Raw genomic sequence first — 21,199 nt, forward strand, 5'->3', positions numbered from 1 at the left:
TGCTTATTGACCAATGAGTAGAAATATCTTCGAAGACCAAACTTTAGAACGTAATTATTGATGTTAAAAAATGTCCCTTACTTAAATTTTGTAAGTTAACAAATAATGAGGAAGTTCAGTGTTTTTTTTTTATTCTTATTTATTTTTTAATATACTAATAAACTAAACCGATTAAAAAAATATTTGTATCGTATTATCAGTGCTATGATTTTAATATTTTTTGTATTTTTGAGATTACTCCGTGTGGGACGTCTCAAGTTCTCTTCGCCTTCTTCTCAGTCAGATCTGCCGATTTGTCAGTTGACTTACCGTAAACCAGAAATTAATCACAACTCTCATATTATTGGTTGATTCATAAGAACTAGTGACGTCATTCAAAGTAGTTCGTTTTTATCCAAATATTTTTTATATTTTTCATACATTTTCAAGAAACGTTGCCGTACTCTAATTTTTACTGCGCGTGAGAAATCATTTTTGTATCCAATTTTCCGTATGGCTGAACTTCCTCACTGACCAAATAATTTGAAATAACTTTTTGATAGTGATTTTTTATAATTTGTGTAGATTTGCGTGTCAAGCTCACTATAAAAAAATATAGTATCTTAACTAACTTCCATCAATACAACACGCAGCAGATTACTGTTCCACAACTAAATCAGTATTATCTGATGCGGTTTGTAGAGGGTATTTCAGGGGTTTAAGTTATAAAAAAAGTAATCATAATACAAAAAAAAAACAATTCACTCCATGTTAATTTATCGTGCCGTGTCGATTTTTACACTCTTCTGAAATGGATCGTAGTGTATGTTTTCTTGGGTAATTCATATTAATTTAGTTTAGTATATTCTTTAAATAGGATTCATTGAATCACTTATAAACGCCAGTAAATTATAACTGTATAATACAATAGCTATATTAGTAAATTAAACCTAACATACAAATAAATTTAAATAAACAAACTAAAATCAATAAACACGAATCTCATTCCAAGCTGTCTTGTTCTGCAAATATTCTTCGACTATATAGTAGCTCTTTCCATACAGCCTGTGCTTGACAAAATCTTTATTTTTTTTGTTGGCTGAGCCTGAATTTCATGAGGTCCCATGTTGTAGAATCGTATGCAGTTTTAGGCAAAAGAACTATTAATATTTTGCATTCTAGTAGTGGGCCCAACTAGCATACCTTTATTTCTCGTGTTGAACCTTTGAAAATCTCTGTTCCTCTTAAAATCATAAATATTTTTATGTACATACTTATTTCAAGTTTTCATAAATATATTGACATGTGACTGTCAATATATTGATTTATTTTTTTGTTATCTTATATTTATTTATATATTGATTTGAATGCATGATGTATCGAACAATCAGACATATTAATTAAAAGCACAATGTTTCTAATTAAATTAAATCGGTTTCTTAACTACTCTTTTTGTATTTCTATTATAGATTATTTATTCAATAAAATACACTCGTTATTACAATATTAATATATTATTAAAAAACATAAAATATCAAAACATATCTGTCTCGATAAACTGTTAAAAAGTTTGTCATCAGCTCGGAGACATTAGTTTGAATTAAGATTCAAATGAAAGAGTAGATACATATTATTGTACACGTATAAAATAATGAAATTATGTTATAATATATATTTTTTTAATGCTTTGAATTAATGGTATAAACATTTACATCCCGATTTTGAAACTTAAGAAGAAAAAAAATAGTGGGTGCTAGAAATGCAACCAAAGCAAGATGTAAAATAAAACAAAATAAATCAAAAACGTAAATTTAAATCTACAAAAAATATTAAATTAAAATTATCTGTTAAAATTACGATCTGAAATACGTAAATAAAAGACAAAAGAAAAAAATGTATTTAACGAAATATCAAAATATTGAGTTTCTTAAATTCAATAAATAATAAATCAGTATAGAAACAACCTGTCAGTTTGAAAAAAAAAAAAAGGAATAACCCGCTAAGCCCCTATTCAGAGCCTTAAGATATGGAAGGAGGTAATGAAAAATACACCACAACACCCAGCCCAATTGAGAAAAATATCTTTCTTGTATTTTTTTCTTGTAACTGGCGGGAATCGAACCCGCGACGCCAGTTTCACAGTAAGCCTTCTAACCGACTGCGCTACGGCGCCTGTCTAACCACTTTCGTAATAAAAACATATTTTGATTTTTATTGAGACATATTTTCAAGTCAAGTGGCAGCATATCAAATATTTTAGGAACAATATAATCTAACGTAGCCTGCCCATATTTATTTTTAAAGAACTAGACCATCGACAGATGTAAATCTTGTTAGATAACTGTAGTCCAAATTTATTTTATACATTGAGCTCAGCATCTGTTGGAAAATAATTTTACTCCATAAAATACCCATAACTGGTAAAACATTTCATTCTTTATACATAAATGTAGTATTATGTCTCTGGTTATATACATAAGTTGGTGCAATCAATTTGACAAGTGCATTTTGTACATAATGTTTGTTGCACAACAATGTCCCCAGGCGGTGATCCCGTATCTTATTATGGATCCGGCCAGAAACAAATATGCTAATCTTAAGTGTGTAGAGAGAAACTTAAAACTTTAATTTGTGCAGTCTTGTGTAGTTGTTAACTCGTATGTGGCTGTGATGTCACATTAGTCGACATAGGACACAAGACTTGATATATCTCTCTTATTTTTAAAAATAATGGATTCGTATTTTTTGTAATCTTCAAATGGACGTTTTCAAACCCGATTTGGAAAGTAAAATTTGTACAACTGTGCTAAATGTTAATACAAAAAATATTTATCCTTGCTACGCGAAGAATGAATGTCCGCTAATTCAGCAACACATCTATACGGATACCTTATACAAGAGAGAGCACGAAGATAGAAGTCATAACAAGGAAGATAGAGACGCTGTTCTGCAGCGGGTGTCTAAAACAGATTCAGTCTTCAGTTGGTTGATGACAGTGATAAGGGACGCGCGCGTAACATGAGCGGCGTATTTGTGATTTTTAATTTATTTTGCTGTAACAGGGATAAATTATATGCTTATTCGCATAAATTATGGAAAAGGAATTATTAAACAGAATTTTTCCATGTTATTTTTTTTTTTCAAATGTCTGAACTTTCTAAAGTTTATAATATTCCGTCTTTTACTAGTGGTAACATGATGTTACATCACCGTGCGCAAAGGATTATTTACCACAGTCTTTTAAGAGTTAATACCATAAAACGTTTATTATTCCGGCATTTCCTAAATCTTGTCTCTATTAATTTTCTAAATCATTTTCTGAAACTTGGTTTTGCTGGGGAGATTTTAATTATTATATGAATATACTCCATAAGTACTTATTATAGTTCGAACTAGAATAGTAACAGAAACAGTTAATTAAGCTATATTTTTACCAGAAATAATATCAAGGACGACGTTGCACATAAATTAAGGATTCGACATAATATATTGTATAATATTATTGTTAAATTTACAATTCGATCTCCTCCTTTATTTTTTTTCAATGCTATTTAAGTACTAGGTACATAATTATTATATCCAGCGAATTTGTGAAACTGGTTTTAGAATATAAGTACCACTCCTTTATGTGGGCAAGGTCAAACTAATGCTTTATGGGTAATTCTGTATCATGAATGTGTGCACCTACAATTTATTCTATTTTCCCGACTCTTTATTCGCGGAAATTTGAAATGCTGTATGGGTAAATTGTTCAAGGGAGGGGGGAGGGGTAAAGAAAGTTAAAAATAAATCATTATATTTCGTTTTTTGTTACTGTATTAGAACAAAGTTCATCATTATCATTCCCTTTCCGCACCTAATGGTGCATAGGGCACCGGATTGGTACACCAATCGCAGCACATCTCGATCAATTTTGCCACATGAAGGTGATCAGTCTTACGCTTCAAGTACCAGTCCAGGGACTATGTAATATTCTGGTGTGAAAACACCCTTTTAAATAAATATTTTATATCAAACATGTCGGGAATCGAACCCGTGACCTCTTGCGTGGTAGGCAAACGCGCTGACCATTACACCGCGAGGCCGACAAAGTTAGAAATTTGATATTTATTTATTGACAAAAACAAGAAATATTTCAAATGTATTTTCCCTTTCGTTAACACTTTGCACTTGTTTGAGGCTTTTTAAATTTCTGCTGACGATAATGATTAATCGTCAGAAGTTCAGAAGGACCAGTACATTAACTTAAATGAGTGTTGATTTAAAGTATTTGTATACTTTTTATTAACATTTATTTGTAAAAAAATACACAAAAATAAAAGGATTAACTTAGCAGGTATAAATCATTTCAACTACATCTTCCCAAGCCACTTTTCGTGTCTGCAATTTTCGTGTCTGCAATAATGCAATTATTTTATATTTATACTGTTGTGTGTTGTTTTTAGGGGAGGGGCCCCCGGGACTTGAACTGGGGACTGTGGTACCATCTCTACTGGCGGCCCTCGCTGTAGTCACGGCTGTTCTCCTCCTCGCTGGCTGCTCGTGGTGTAGAAGGATCATTAAGGTAACTAGATAATTAGACCTACAGATCGGAAATATAATAAAAAACCCTTTTGACTCGATAACTACTCTCAGGACAATGCATATTTTAGTGCTAAATTCAATTGAAATCACGGTTTATGTAATTGAAAATGTAAGAAATTCGAAATATTGTATGAAAACTAAGTGTAAGCGAAACCGATTGAAGGATTTCGGTCTTCTTCCATACTTTTTTGGGTATGTTAAAGGTGGTTTCACTGTTTACCCCATAGATATAGGATTTACTATTTTGTGGTTCAGCCGCTGTAGAATTAATATAAAAAATATTGACGTCAAACATTTAGGAGCTAAACTTAAGCTCATTTAGTAATGAACCGGGGTGTATGTATTCCCGTGGCTAGTGTTGCGGACTCGCGGATCAGACCCACTACCTTAACTTGATTCCCATTTTCTAATCGTGGTCTATTTTCTACTCATTTAAAAAGACCCCCAAAATTGTAATATTTTAGTAAATCATAGGAACGCAATAATTTATTTCATAAAAATTAATGAAAGTATTGAAATTGTAATATTTTATTTAAAAAAATATCTTTTTACTATTTGCTAATTTTTTTGTAAGTTTATTTTGAATGATTTTAGGTACATAATTATAGTTACACTGATAAAGTAGCATATCGAACGTTTTTGCAGAAAAAAGTCCAAATCATATATATTTCAATAAAAGGAATATTGGAATTAAAATAACAGATTTTTTATTTCCCCTATAACATAATTAAAAAATCTAAGAAGAAAATCTATTATAAATCAAAAGCAATATTTTAAAAACTTCAAAAGCGAAAGATACAAAAACTATATGGATAGTGTATAATATTATTTATTTATTTTATTCTATTTTGAATCTTGAAGTAGGCCACACATAAACATATTCTTATTTGTGCTCTAATAATGACAATGTACACATGTTTAATTGATAAGTTGTTTAACACATATTAGAAATAATATGTGTTTAGGTTTATTATTGTTTTTATTCGGAATTCCTGAACGGTAGGTAGAATGCTACTTAGCCTATATGTACATAAGAAAATGGTATTATTATGGCGTATAGGTATCATTCTTTCGACTTGTGTAAGAAAATACACATAATTCTATTGTTACAATTATTGGCTACCTGCATAAGTACTTGGTTCTATGATAGTTGCTAGCTGCCTACATCACGAAGTTGCTATGCGCATTATTGATGGCCTTTTTAAATGAATGCAGAATGCAGTTTACGATTATACCGACAGGTATTAATTATATTATGCCACCGACAACCGTGGCCCTTTTACTCGACGTTATTTATGATTGTAAAATAATCTCAAAACTTTTATGAAGCCATAATGAATTTAACTACTGTTTTAAAACAGTTACCCTTCCGAAACACCTAAAACAGTTTCACAAAAATAAATTAAATCACCAAGCGCAGAAGTAAATAAAAAAAACATTTCTCTTAGCGCGAAAAGTTCAACGCCCCGCCGCACTTCGTACCGAGCTTCGCCCTAACTTAAAATCTTTATCCCTAATACCAACCTAGTCGTATTATAATCTCCCAAGGAAGAAGTACATACACATATACGCATGAAAACTCCCCGGTCCGTCTCCACTCAACCGCGCAGAGCTGTGACTTTGTCCACCCTTTCTCCGAATCTTTAAATCAGAAATTTTAAACAGCACGAAGTCGTTACAGCTTTAAAATAACACCAAAAACTGAAGGTGTTTCCACAACGGAGCAGCAAATTAAACTGAAACAGTGTCATAGCCAGTTGTTACCTTTAATACATTTTAAAAGAACGGGAAAACTTCACCGTTTTAAATAAACTGTGAGCCTACACTGTTTAAAAACAACTGCATTTCAATGAAACCCTATAAATTTTACTAGGGTATTAATTTTTACGTTTTTTACTCATCGATCCCAATATTATCGAAATTTAAATACACTTAAGCAGACAATTTCTTTAAAATGCCGACCCTGCCGTTTGTATTAAAAAGAATGCCAAGTTTACTAAGTGTCTGAATTTTGGTGTTAGCTCCCATAAACAATACACGCGCATCCAATTAACAATTTCTTGTATATACAATATTGATAATTTAACGTGGGTAATTTATCATAAATGTTAAATTGATAATTAAGTACATGTAATACGCTTAAAATCCGAATGAAAAAATAATTATAGGTGTAAATAAAATGTCATATTGTGAATTTAAAGGTCTCTATTTGCATTTAATAAAAGTTTTAAGCTAATAAATATTAATGTTATTCCATAAAATAAGGTTCCTACAAAATACATTAAATAATAATAAAAAATGACGTTTTGAAAAAAGTTATATGAAATCACTATTTTTTTGTTTCTTAATTAACAAAAATTGAGCAACGGAAAAAACTTGTTATTTTTCAAACGTCTTCACGAAAGAGCTTAATTCGTGAAACGGTAACTGTTATTGCTATTTTTATTTTAAAAATTCAAAACGCCCATCTCTAGTACCCTAACAATTGGTACAATCGGTACAATAATTGATAAGAAGTCTTATGTCACAAGAGTATCGTAATAACGTACACCGGTAGATCAGTCTTCCACTCACTTTTTTCAAATGCAGTAAGTTTATTATCTATAAAAACTACACAAAATATGTGTCTTATAAAGGGTTAGCTCATTTTCGTATGTTTTGTGGGTTCCGACATATTGCACTATAATCGACGATATACAAGTGTACTTGTATGGAAAGCCAAGTACACATGTCGCGCCCTCGTACGGCCGCTGCCATTGTCCTTTCAAGTCACTCGGTCTGTTTCAATTCGATCAATTGATCAAGTGGAACATAGCACTTACTACGCGTATCGAGTGATCGGGTTAGCCAAAGGAGCTCTCAAGAGCTAGCGAGTGGTTATTTCACAATGTCAGCCGTTCTGTTTGTCTCGATACGTAATACGTGTGCACGTTCGTGTATCTGTAATATTCTACACGACATGTACGGGGATTTAGTAGGGATTCTCGAGCACAGACGAGCGTCATATAATACTGAATACATGCATGTAATGGCAACTTCACATCGATCGTACACACCCACGCGACACGATAAAATCAGGGTGGATTGATTGCATTTCTTAATATTTTTATTATTTAGTTGGTGGCTACTCTCGTGTAAAAATCCTGCGAAAAGAAACCGAGTGGAGATTGGTTATCGTGGTGCATTGGTTAGTGTATTTGCCTGCTATTAAATAAAAAAATAAATAAAAATAACCGCCCTATGTAATTTTATCGCGCTGTGTGGATTTTTCGATCGTTTGAAATGGGCCAATGTTCTGCCAGTTGCCGGTAGTGTAGATGTCTAGTTAATTGACCAGTCATTAATAGTTTAAGGTAACGTTCGTAATGCGATCTTAGGAAGATTGCGTAGTATTGTTAAGATGTACAAATATAAAAAAATATCCTGATTCCGCTTTGATTAACAGTATATAAATAGACAGACTAAATCATGATCTTAATAGTGTATCACTGTGGCTAAAAATTAATAAATTAAAATTAAATGTTAACAAAACTAAATATATGAATATAGGAAACAAAAGAATAGAAATTACACCATCAATTGTAATAGAAAATGAAAAACTTAATGAAGTCACTGAAATTAAATATTTAGGTGTAATGTTGGATTCAAAACTTACATTTCACCAAAACGCTAAGATGGTAATAAATAAGATTGCAAAAAAAATATCAATTTTGGGAAGGATCAGAAGATTTATTGATAAGGACTCCTGCAAAACTATTTACAAAGCAATTATTGAACCACACGTTAACTACTGTAGTAGCATTTTATTTTTATCAAACAAAGAAAACATAGATAAACTAACTGTATTACAAAATAAAGCCTTTAGAATCATTTTGAAAAAAAACAGATATACGAGGGTAAAGTCGATGGTAAATGAAATGAAATTATTAACATATAAACAAAGAATATTTTACAATACAATGATATTTGTTCATAAAATTATAAACTCTAATAAAAAAACAGAATTTTGGAAAAAAATTGATCGGAACCAGCATGAACACAATCACAATACTAGAGAAAAGAACAAAATTAGACTTCCATTTAGGAAAAAGGCAAAGTCACAAAATTCAATTTTATTTAAAGCAATTAAAAAGTATTACGAAATGAAAAAAAATATTTATGAAGAAAAAAACATATCAAAATTTAAAATAATGGTCAAGACATATGTGATAAACAATTTATAAATTAAATATATTTGTAATGTTATTATTAGAACACACATAACAATATGTATGATATGTGTGCCCTATTTTAAGATTTAAATAAATAAATAAATCACCGTCTAAAGATTTTTTTGGATGAATTGAGATTAACACAAAATAATTCCATCAATCCGCTGCTAACGTTTAAAAATATAAAATATGAATTTACAAGTTTTAATCATTGGTGTATCTTTTAAAACAATACACCACACACCAAAATGGATAGTAAATAATAAAAAAATATGTTCATTGGAAGCTGGCTACCTAAACGGGCCACATCGTCAAATGTAGAACTTTGTAAAAATACTAAAATTAACAGTATTAACCAGTACGTAGGTGGAAATCTAAATCGATGATAAATGTATAAACGACGCGAAAGAGTTTGTGTACCTTGGAAGCAGGATCACCTGGGATGGTAGAACAAAAAGAGAAGTCGATTGGCGCATAGACCGAGCGGGGCTCGCGTTCAACAAAAATCAAAGATTTTCGAGTCAAATAACATAAACCTAAAACTCCGCAATCAACTCGTCGAGACATATGTATGGAGCGTATTGATGTACGGTTGTGAGACATGTGCCTTACCGAAAGAGATAAAAAAAAGACTACAGGTCTTCGAGATGTGGAGTTACAGAAGAATATTAAGACCTTTCCTAAAGAGACCACATCACTAATGACGAGATTCTCATAGTAGAATCGAAGAAGGGAGGCACCTAATCAAAACCATCTCGGAGAGGCGAGCCCGATGGATCTGCCACATTATGCGCCATGAGGGTCTCCTGCATGGCATACGAGAGGGAATGGTTGAGGGGACAAACCTCAGAGGGCGCCCCAGGCGGGAGTATTTGGAGCAAGTGAGCGAAGATTTGAACTGCGCCTCATATGTTGAGCTGAAGAGAGCTGCAGAGAATAGAGAGCAGTGGAGGACAAGACGCGAGGTTTTGCTGCAAATCAATCCCCTTATTGAGACCGCGAAGAAGTTAGGTATTTATTATTTCTACTAGGAACAGTTTTTTTTTACAAATTAATTCATTTACATCTACAAAACCCAAACCGCACCCGAGTCGATTGGTTTTCTTGACGCTGCCCGCATACAGAGAAAAATAGATCGCCGCCGAACGAGAAAGGGTGCCCGAAAGAGCTCTCTGTAATCCGATAGCCTTAGCATATATTCGCAGGAAGAGGATAATCCAGAAGTACATAATAAGTACAACCTTTATAAAATACCTACAAATGCTACATGGAAGCATTAGGAACCTGCGCATTATCTAAAATATTTTTCACTAAAAAAAATCCAGAGCAAAATTAGGACGGTAGGACTGCAATTGTATACCTTTAATACCTTGAACGTATTTAATCAATTTTACGATGTCCCACGAACACGTCAAATGTGAGGATAGGTAAATGGAGCTAATTTAACGTATCCTCTCACTGTATATAATTTACATTTGGAAGATTTAAAGACTTTTAAAGAATCGTACCTACAGCCTGCCAATATCAATTCATCTACTTGACATAACTTGACCCCGTTCTAAATTTAGTGGAACCTTGGGTCGTTTAATAGCCGAATATCTGTTTTAAATTGCTGCCCATATTCGGATTTAAGAGTCATCGATACCAGCTTGTGAAATAACTCCGCAACTTAATAGCCTTTTCTACTATTATGTCAAGCTTATCCAGATAACTCCACTCGCTAACACAAGTATGCATAATGCATCACGCGTAGCTAATAATTATATGTTATGGAAGACCTATTTTCACTTTCATAATACGTGGGAAAGGTGATTTGAATTACGATATTATTGTTATTTAAAACTAGTTTCCTCCTTTTCCAATCCTTCATTATCAATCACCCCTATCGATGGCATTAGCTGAAGCAGTATAATATAAGATTGTAGGCCACACATCAGGGCCTAGAACGACTTATGCCTCGTTTTGGATTATAGGATTATAGGAATCGATTGAGTAAGCATCACGCATTTCACAGTTACGACTGTCACTTTACCTGTCACACTGACCCACTGTGACATATTAATAGCAACATTTGTGTTTTTTTTTTAGTTTCCGTTTATCTCATGATAATATTATGTAATTAAGTTAATAATAACCATAATATTTTTCATCATAAAATAACATATAAACTATTAAAAATAATCTTAATTTAGTAAGAACCGGGTACTTTTCCTAATTTTTATTAGTATGACTTGTGGGTATTGAGTATACCCGCTCCAAAATATAAGTAATTTGTATAGGTGTAATAATGTATGCCCTTTTTAGTCTTTATTCGCTGTTTTTCATGTCTAACTTCTGAAATTTGTACCCATTTTACAATAAGACATTAATGATGTAATAACTTATATTTACATACAAGTTATTAATTTAAAAATATGTATTTATTTGACCAATTAGCGCTTTCACCCTCTAATGGGCATCTTTAGACTGGTGAATATTATACAGTGTAAGAATAATTTATATATAACTAAATATTATCTTAAGTGTAGGTACATTTAAAAATAAGTTAAAAAATACCAATACGCAATATTTGGACCATGTATATTGTAATAAAACAATAAATGTTTTTCATAGAATAGAATTCTCTCTTAAAGTACACCGCCAACACATGTTTCAATAATTTGTCTCACTCTGTTCCATTGAAACATTGCGTATTGTGTCTTTTTAAACTTATTTTTAAATGAACCTACACTTAAGATAATATTTAGTTTTATATCAATTATTCTTACACTGTATAATATTCACCAGTCTGAAGATGCCCATTAGAGGGTGAAAGCGCTAATTGGTCAAATAAATAAATGGAAGTGTACCAAGTATTTGTAATTAATAATTTATAAGTTTTTACATCATTACAATAGAATTCCATCAAGAATTGTCCATTAATAATTAAAATAAAATAATAAGACATTAAGATAATTAATCTATTTTTGTCGATTCTGTACTTCAGCGCTAAGTTTTTTTTTTAGGTTTCGTGTTTCTGAAATAACTCCACGTGTTCGTTCGTTCTTTTCCGCTTATTCTCGATCAGTTCTGCCCATTGGTCCGGTCCATTGACGGCAAGCAAAGCGGAAATCTTCAATTACTTTCTTATCATTGGTTGATTCATATGAACTAGTGACGTCATTCAAAGTATTTCGTTTTTATTAAAATATTTTTTATATTTTTTTGTTCTTTTTCAGGAAACTTTGTTGTACAATTTAATGTTCCAATTTTTATCGCGCGCAAGAAAACATTTATTGTATCCAATTTCCTGTAGGGCTAAAGTTCCTCATTTGAACACGCAATATTGTAAGAGCCTCTTTTTTCCGTGATTCGATGCATATGTTTGTAATTTATCTAAATTTTCAGCCATTTTGGACGTGTAGTTGGTTTCCGACAATGACAGACGCCTTGCTCACGCCTCCCGGCTTGTTTATGACTTTTTGAAAAAAAGCTGACCGCATTGATTACCAGCCATCGTATTCACCGAACTTGCCCCCTGCGACTTTTTACGGGTCTTAAAGATGATGAGGACTGTGAAAGGATGACGTTTCGCGACCATGGAGGAGATAAATATCGAATCGCTGAGGGTACTCGAGTCCGCACCAAAAAGTTCGTTCGAGAAACGTTTCGAGGATTAGACACACGCTTGCATAGGTGTATTACCGTATTTTGCGGACCATAAGACGCATCCCAAAATTTATCTATGGTTTTGTTAAGTGCCAACCTTTTGCCTTTTGTTATATTCAAAACAAGCTTAAACCCTTGTTAGATAATTGCCATCTCCCACACCTTAATAACTTATATGGTATCGTAACTATTTTATTTTTGATCTTTGGCTTGACATTTTATTTTAGCCAATGGTTATTTATTAGTCGTAGTCTCTACTCATTTGACGATTTATATCTAGTGTCTATACGCGTCTAATAATTTACCTATCTTAATGCTCTCACCTGCAAAGGGCGGATGTCCCAAGGGACAATATTGTCTTTTTAAGGATTGACTATTTAGATGCACCTTGCGATGCTCCAAACTGAACCTTTCATAAATTAACCTATTATAATCCCCTCCATTTACTGAAAATGTACACTTTATAACCCAATACATTGGTTCCAGGAGGACACATTGAAATTAGATTCCTAACTTAGTACGTCGTGACTACGACAATTTATTATTAAATGTAAACTTGAATATTATTAAATTATAAGTACAGTAAACCCAACGAGTGTAGTTGGACACATCTTGTTCTCTTCAAAAGTGAACTAAATAAAACAATACCATCTTCGAAGCTGCCTTTTATTGACTACTGGAGGGCGATTCAATTACTCATTACAAAGTGCCCCTCAACACCTTACACGGCACATAACAGTTTTTTAGAAAAAAATATGTTCTGATACATCCCAATTTTTGGTTGAACCAATGAAAAAAAATAGGTAAATCCGATGGTAGAAAAAAAATGTTTTGAACGATAAGATGCACCAGACCATAAGATACATTCCAATTTTTGGTTGAACCAGAGAAAAATAAGGTAAATCCGATGGTGATTACTTTGAAGGGGAATATCAATATTAAAAAATAAGTATAGGTTATTTTTTAATATACAAAAATTCTCTTATCGAACCGTTAATACTCGATGTTTACTAAAGCAACCAGGAAATTTAGTAATTAGGACAATAAATCGGTAAACTTCCTAATCATAGTCAAAACTTTAACCTCGTAACGAAATTTTCATTTTAAAGTTTTGTTAATTGCCATACCCACGAGAGTCATTATGTTCGCCGGCATTGTCCCCCGCGCCCCGCGTACTTTGGCGATCGCGTAACTAACATTGTTCTTATTGTTCTACAATATCTGCATATTTATGATGTAATACAAACGTTTAGAGACAGGTGTAATATTACCTCGTCGCCAGATGTTGAAATTATTAAAACAAGACGGGTAATACGTCATATTATGTACTGAAATCGTGCGATGCATGTCTCGCCTCTCTTGCCAGACTGCGTAACTGCGTATTTAATAATAAATATGATAGTCCGTTTACCGCAAAAACTCACCGAACATTGACGTAACCAATTTTATCTTTGTCCAGGCGGATGACCAAAGAATGGAACCAAAGCCCTGGACGAGTGTTTTTTAATCGGTGGCTACTCTCAGGCACAAATCCTGGAAAAGGAAATCAAGTGAGGCTAAGTCAGCCCCCTAGTGTAGTGGTTGGAGAATTTGCCTACAATGCTTGAGGTCCCGGGCTCTATTGTTTGCAGCATCGATGTGAAATATTTGTTTTGAAGGTGGTTTAATACTATTCCTACAATCGCGGTTTATGAAATTGAAAATAAATTAATTTACTCCATATTCGACCAAAAACACTGTTTTCTAAATATGAGCGAAACCGATAGGAAGGCTCTTGGTGTTTAAAACGGTTTCAGTTATGTCGATGGAGTGCCTTACCGTCCCTGGACCGATACGATACGTTACGGTACGTTTGATTTTAACGAAAAACAAATTAATAATCTTCCTAGTCGGTATACCACTCGACCGAGGTCGTGACCGGTGACCATCGTGTCGTACTCTCGATACCGCAGCCCTCCGGCTTGCCTCGGCACCGCACTTATCTAAGAGCTGCCACAAACGAAGAGCCTGTTGCAGTTTTTATTGGTCCGACCAGCGCATGGGAGACCTGCCTCGTCTTCTTCCCTTTGTGCTGCCGACCGCAGCAACCTTCTCCAGGGAGTTTCTAATACAGTAGAACTCCGTTTGTCCGAACTCCAGTCATCCAGGTTGCCAAATATCCGGATCGTCTCAGGAAATAAAAACAAAAAAGGTGAACGAGTTACTTCGTCAAAGCAATTAACTTTGCTAGGCGTGTTTAATGTGATTCCAATTCGCTGTACTGTTTCAAAAGCAATAAAAAATTATCTTAGAGTAAATTTTGCGTTTTTTTTTTCTTCAAAACTTTGTCTAAATATAACACAATTATCCGGATTTCTACATATCGGGATAACAACTGGCACTTATCATTCCGGGTAATTGAAGTTTTACTCTTCTCATGTTTTTTTAAAAAAATGATTGTGTTATATAATTTTTAGGTTCAATTTTTGTTTCTAAATCTTGGGTAAAAAGTATTATATGCGTTAATTAAACCAAATATGTTTATATTATAAATTTTGTAAAAGGCATTTTTGCCATATATGTTAATAAAATAAAAAATTCTCTAAAATCTTGAGCCTTATAAAATTGTATTGTTATATTTTATAGTATTATGAAACTACATATTATGCCTTTTGAATATGATTTTTTGTGGCATGTCATAGAACAATATTAATAAATTTCGGTCACATGGGACTTTTTCCATTTGTTCTATGTCATTAAGCGTAATAATTTAATTAAAAATAAAAAAAAAGATTTTGGACCAGCCTGTTTTTGGTAAGCTGAAAGATATTGTTTTTAGCAATAAGTCTGACGAAGTGCATGTATTTTTAAAGTTTAAAATAAGTAAATATAAGTAGCTTAGTTTCGATCAAATTTACTTAGTGTTTTATTTCAATAAACCGACGATATATTATACAGATGGAAATTATACGACGATGCGTCAGAAGACAAATAAATGTGGCAATGAAACTCGACTTCATAATCATTCTAATTGAATTTTATTAATTAAAAATTGCGTTCCTCAGAAATGCAACTTAGATGGTAGACGAATGACCAAAATGATGTCGGTTAAAAATAATAGTTATTTTTTAAGCAATAATTGCTAGAGATATAAAAATACAACTGACTAGAAAAGTAAGTTATGCCAAAATGTTAATTTTATTTTCTTTTTATATCTGCTTTTGCGCCTGTAAAAGTAAGAAAATCATACAATCATGCCCTTTTGAAACGCCATTTTTTAAAATCGCGCTATTAAAAAAAAGAATATTATTATTTAATAATAAAATAAATAAAACATCTTTGTTTTTAACCACTAATTTTTTTTAAAAATCCTCCGACCGGTTTCAAATCAAAGAAGCTTCTTCGTCAAGGTTTACGTAACTAATGAATTAATTCCTATTTTATTTTTATTATGTTAACTAAATACTACACGTGGACACAATAAATCAAGTCTTTTTTTTCTTACAAGGGTGGTAATTTGATCGGCGGAAGAAAAAAAAAGTGGTTAAAAACAAAGTTGTTTTATTTATTTTATTATAATGAATAACGACAAAGTTAGTGCTTCAAATATAAAAATTAATCTTATTTATATTTAAATTATGAACTTTGTGGTCAAACATTTTAATAAATGTTCTTAAATATTTGTATATAACCACTTATTGATTTTTCTATGTCTGCCGGTTTCGTCAGGACACCAATGAAACCAACATGCAAAACCCACTATACACCTTCACCAAAGTTGCTAAACAAAAATATAAAACCAACATGCCATGCATTTAAATAGGCAACCCTTACATGCACTGATTAGGGTATGAAAACATTTTATGTTGTGGGAGAAATAGTGAAATAAAGAGGGAGGGGATGAAGGGAGGACATTACATAAAAACAATCAGTTTCTAAGGTATTCCTGTAAAATACATACTTAAAAGTTGAATGTAGCTAAAATATTGCCTTTCGACCGGCAGATTAGGTCTTTTAGAATTTAGATTAAACTTATGTACAGTGGTTTTCAAATTAAAAAAAAATGTTTCTAAAAAGAAATACAAGTGTTTTAAATGACACAAATTTTGTGTTATTTTTCTAAATATAAAGGTCAAATGGTGCCTTCAACAGTCGTTTTAAAAAAAATACATATTTTAGTTCAAATCGTTTTTTATGGTTGGTATCATGTATTTTTTTCCTTTTTTATAAAGAATTCAGTAAACCTCCAACAACCCGCGTTAACGGGTGCCAGTTTTTATCGCTTTTGAAATAATACATCGAATATGAATCACATTCAAACTTGCCTAAACATGTCCAGCAAAGTTAAGCCCTTTGGGAAATTGGATACAATAAATGTTTTCTTGCGCGCGGTAAAAATTAGAGCGTTAAATTACAAAGCAAAGTTTCTTGAAAATGTACGAAAAAAAAAATCTTCATTCAGACGAACTACTTTGAACGACGTCACTAGTTCATATGAATCAATCAATGATAAGAGGGTTATGGAAGATTTCCGGTTTGCGTACCGTCAACGCACCAATGGGCAGATCTGATCGAGAATAGGCGGAAGAGAACCTCCGACGTAACACGCGGAGTTATTTCAGAAGTACAAACTTTTTTGGCTTAGTTGATTAGTTAGTCAACAAATAAAAAAAAATTAGAAAACCGCTGCTGAACTTCCTTATTGCACAGTTCAACTCTAATAAAAAACATCTCCTTTATTTTTTATTTCCTGATGACGATCTGGATATTTGGCAATCCGGATGACTGGAGTTTGTACAAACGGAGTTCTACTGTACTTTGGTGTAAATATTATATTTTTTATAGTATGTTTTGCGAAAAAAATTCATGCCGTCTGATGGCCGATATAAACATTGAATTTTTTTATGTCCGTAATAAAAATATTTAAAAAAACAGTTCTATCAATGGTCATTGCAAATGTGTTGCTTTAAAAACACAACTCGTATTATCTGGCTTAATGGTTGTACATTAATCAAACATCGTACAGTAAGTAATGCAAGCATAATAATTAGCTTTTAAATAGGTGTAAGAATGTTTGTTAAATTATTATCACACAAGTCCATTCCTAACTTATGTGAAGATATGCGTCACAGGTCGTGAGTAATGTGTAATGACGGTGGATATGTCGTTCTTCTGTAATTATGTTCAATTTCTGTCAACTCCTGGCATAACTGATCTTTTATCGTTCGTTATGTTAAGAGAGAACCATTATGTCATTTATTTGATTGAAACCTCGTTAGTTCTTAGTTAACACCAGCGACGTCGTTGATACGAATAAACTTACAGCCTCTAATTTATAAAAACCGACCGAAGCTAGATTTGCAGCCGAAACCGATACCGAATTTCGGCCGAATCCGAAACTTGTTTAAATAACAATAATATTTTGAGTTTGTCCAAAGTTTTGTAGACAAGGACTGGATTCACAAAGATTAACAGATAAACGAATTAAGGGAATATAGATGTTCAAATATGGGCAGAATGGTGAATGTTACACAGTGTGTAAAGTGGCCACATAAACCAGCCAATCAAAGGTCATAAGCCCTGTAGATGCCTAGACTTCTAGTATGTAGGTGTAATAATTCAATTAAATGAATCTCACCCGCATAAATAAAGGTTTCAGCTCTTTAACTTCACAAACATCAACTGCTGAACGAATTGATGGAATATAGATGTTCAAATATGGGCAGAATGGTAAATGTTACAGTGTGTGTAAAGCGAGGAAACCAGCCAATGACAGGTCATAAGCCCTGTAGATGCCTAGACGTCTATATTACCTTCTTTAAAATGTTCTTCATCTCTGTTGTATGTAATATGTTAATGTTGTTTAAATAAGTTAAGTCACTTCAAGACGTCCAAAATTAGCCATTTATATTGTTAAGCCTTTTGAGTTTATTGAAATAAGTTTTTAATAAAATACACAATGAAATAAAAGGCTTCAATGAGCCATTTTGTTTATTTTTAGCGCTTTTTGGTTTGTTATGTTATGCATACAATTTTTATGTAACATTTCTTTAATGTACGCTATATGAACTTTAAACTTAATAACTTTAAAGGAATTTCGAAAATATAAATAATATGAAAGATCTTAGAACTACTAACTGTAGTAAAAAATCACAAAATCAGTCTAGTTTTTATGTTAGACGGTAGCAATGCAATTACTAATTATTTGAATGTACAACAATTCAATAACTTTAATTGTGCTATTATTTATCCGGATACTAATATTGCAAATTGGAAATTCTGCGTATTGCAAAACAGCTTAGTGTATAAGAACTGCAAACATGACTGGAAAAAAGAGTTTTATGTAGTTTATTGAATTTGCAATTAATATTTTCTTTTTTGCAGTTTTTATAATATATGACTTACGTAAAATTATCAAGGTTAGGTGTCTCGCATTTCGACCCAAAAAATCTAACGGTATTATTTTTAATGTCAATATACGAGTATAGTGAATCAAAATAGCAATACCAAAAATCAAGCGAAATCCGCCGATAGATCAACATTTAGTTGGCGAACATGTATGTATAAAATTTGCTTTGCTCCCAAAACGTGGAATTACGTAATGTTCTATGCAAAAGAGACATTATTTATAATTAGGGTATATTAAAGACCGGCGCCAGTGGGCTTAGCTTACAGATAAATCTGAGTTATGTGTATGTTTATACTAAATTCGGCTGTAATTTTTTGTGAATTTATATTTATTACAAAAAAAATATTGCATGTAACAACAACAACAACAAACCATCACGCCGTTTCCCCGTAGGGGTAGGCAGAGAGGATAAAACGCCATAACACTCTATCTTGGCATACAGACCTCGCTTCCTCTACATTCATACATCTTCTTATGCACGCACGCCGATTATTCCTACTTTTGACATGTCCATCTTCAAGTATTTGATGGACTTGATCGTGCCATGTCTTTCTCGGTCTTCCTCGTTTTCTGCATCCATCAACATTTGCATCGTAGATCCTTTTAGTCGTTCTTTCGCTGTCCATTCGCTCTACATGTCCAAACCAACGCAGCACCCCTTTCTTGATTCTGTCAATAATGCATGTCTCAGCCTTACACACTTCACGGATCTCGACATTTGTGCACCTATCATACATCGTTTTACCACACATTCGCCTGAGGGATCGCATTTCGACAGCATTCAACCTACTTTAATCATTATTTTTCCAATTCCATTCTTCGCTTCCATACATTAGAGTTGGAACTAGAACTCCGTTGTGAACTGCTAGTTTAGCCTCCTGCGATAAACATTTGTTTGCCAAAGTAGATTTTAGTGCACCGTTCACCCTGTTCCCGGCACTCACCCTCCTTTCAATATCTTTATCGGCCTTTCCGTCCCTAGTAAACATACTTCCCAGGTACACAAATTCTTCTACCTGATTCAGAATATCTCCGTTCACGCTGATCTCACATTTAGTTATATTTTCATCCCTTTCAAAAACCATCACTTTCGATTTATCAACATTCATAAGCAAATCGCTTTTCTTGCATACCTCGTAGACTTTTGTTACTAAGAATATTACTAAGAATAATATTTCGATATCATGAAATGAAGCATTCTGGCTCTTTTCACACCATGGCAAAAATCCACACGGCACTATAAAATATAGGGTGGATTGATATTTATTATATTATAATTATTTTTACTATATTATTTAATGCCAGGCGAACGCAATAACCAGTACACTAAATCATGAGGCCGTTTAATCTCCACTCGATTTTTTTGTAGGATTTTTACCGCTGAGAGTACTCTGTACCGCTGAATAAACAAAAGAATTTAATAATTGAACTACTAGTTTCCATGCGTAGTGAAAGCCCACTTCAAGCTGCTTAACATATTACGTAGTTATTATTTGATTAAATCTGACGGCTGAAATTTATTATTTGCCCATAAATCTCGAATCAGACACTGATTACTGAAAAATTCTCATATTCATGCACTGTCCGATAAAACCACATTAATGGCGTGCGGGGAATATAATAGATTATTTTCCGTGAATTTGCAATATTCTCCCCGACCAAAGCGCCGGCCTTTCGAAATGATTATTTAACGATTTTCTCATTTAGCGTGGGTTTTAGAGGCGTTTGTGACATCGTCAAACGATTTTGAGAGACAGCCCGGCGGATAATAATCTCAAAAATAATACACCGTTGCTCCCGATGCGCTCCCGACTGCCGAACTAGTTGATAATCCGCTACTCGGCCGAAATGTAAACAATCCGATCAAATTTTGAATAAAAAACAAATTATGTGTATTCATTTTCAATCCGCGCGTTGCCGCGTATATCGCAAGATTGATGAAATTAACAATAAACCAGTGGAATAATGAATTACCCGGTTCTATATTATACTTATCATATTTTCTGAATAACGTTCGAAATAAGTATACCCATCTCTTCAGAAATATTGTGCAAAATAATTTAGATACCAAAAGAACCAAGTCACGCCTGAGCTTCAATTGCCGTAACTAATGCTTGTAATATTTTGTTTACAGTACGCTACGCTATGAATCATAGATTTAAATTATTCCGATATAATATTTTTAATTGTGGAATTATGTTTAGCCAACTGTCATTTATTGTGGTAGAAAAGGTGTAGTAATTAAGTTGTGGTAGAGTGGAAATCGAACCCTAGGCCAATACTTTCGCAACACTACCTCGGAACCACGACACTAACTTAATCTCAAATATTTTAATAACTTTTTTTGTGAATTTTTTCGCCATAATGAGAATTTTGCCATTACCACGGT

At 32.9% G+C, this 21,199-nt stretch overlaps 1 protein-coding gene across 1 annotated transcript in view; it reads left to right on the forward strand.

Moving 5' to 3' along the window:
- LOC148279135 (uncharacterized) overlaps positions 1-21,199 on the forward strand; it is a 109,106-nt gene that overhangs the window by 15,445 nt on the left and 72,462 nt on the right. The window contains 1 exon segment of the mRNA XM_088230385.1: positions 4,425-4,543. Within this exon segment, the coding sequence (XP_088086511.1) occupies positions 4,425-4,543 (119 nt within the window).

The sequence above is a fragment of the Micrasema longulum genome, unplaced genomic scaffold, assembly GCF_059751315.1.
Source record: "Micrasema longulum isolate JH-2025_06_02 unplaced genomic scaffold, ASM5975131v1 h1tg000755l, whole genome shotgun sequence".
Classification (NCBI taxonomy): domain Eukaryota; kingdom Metazoa; phylum Arthropoda; class Insecta; order Trichoptera; family Brachycentridae; genus Micrasema; species Micrasema longulum.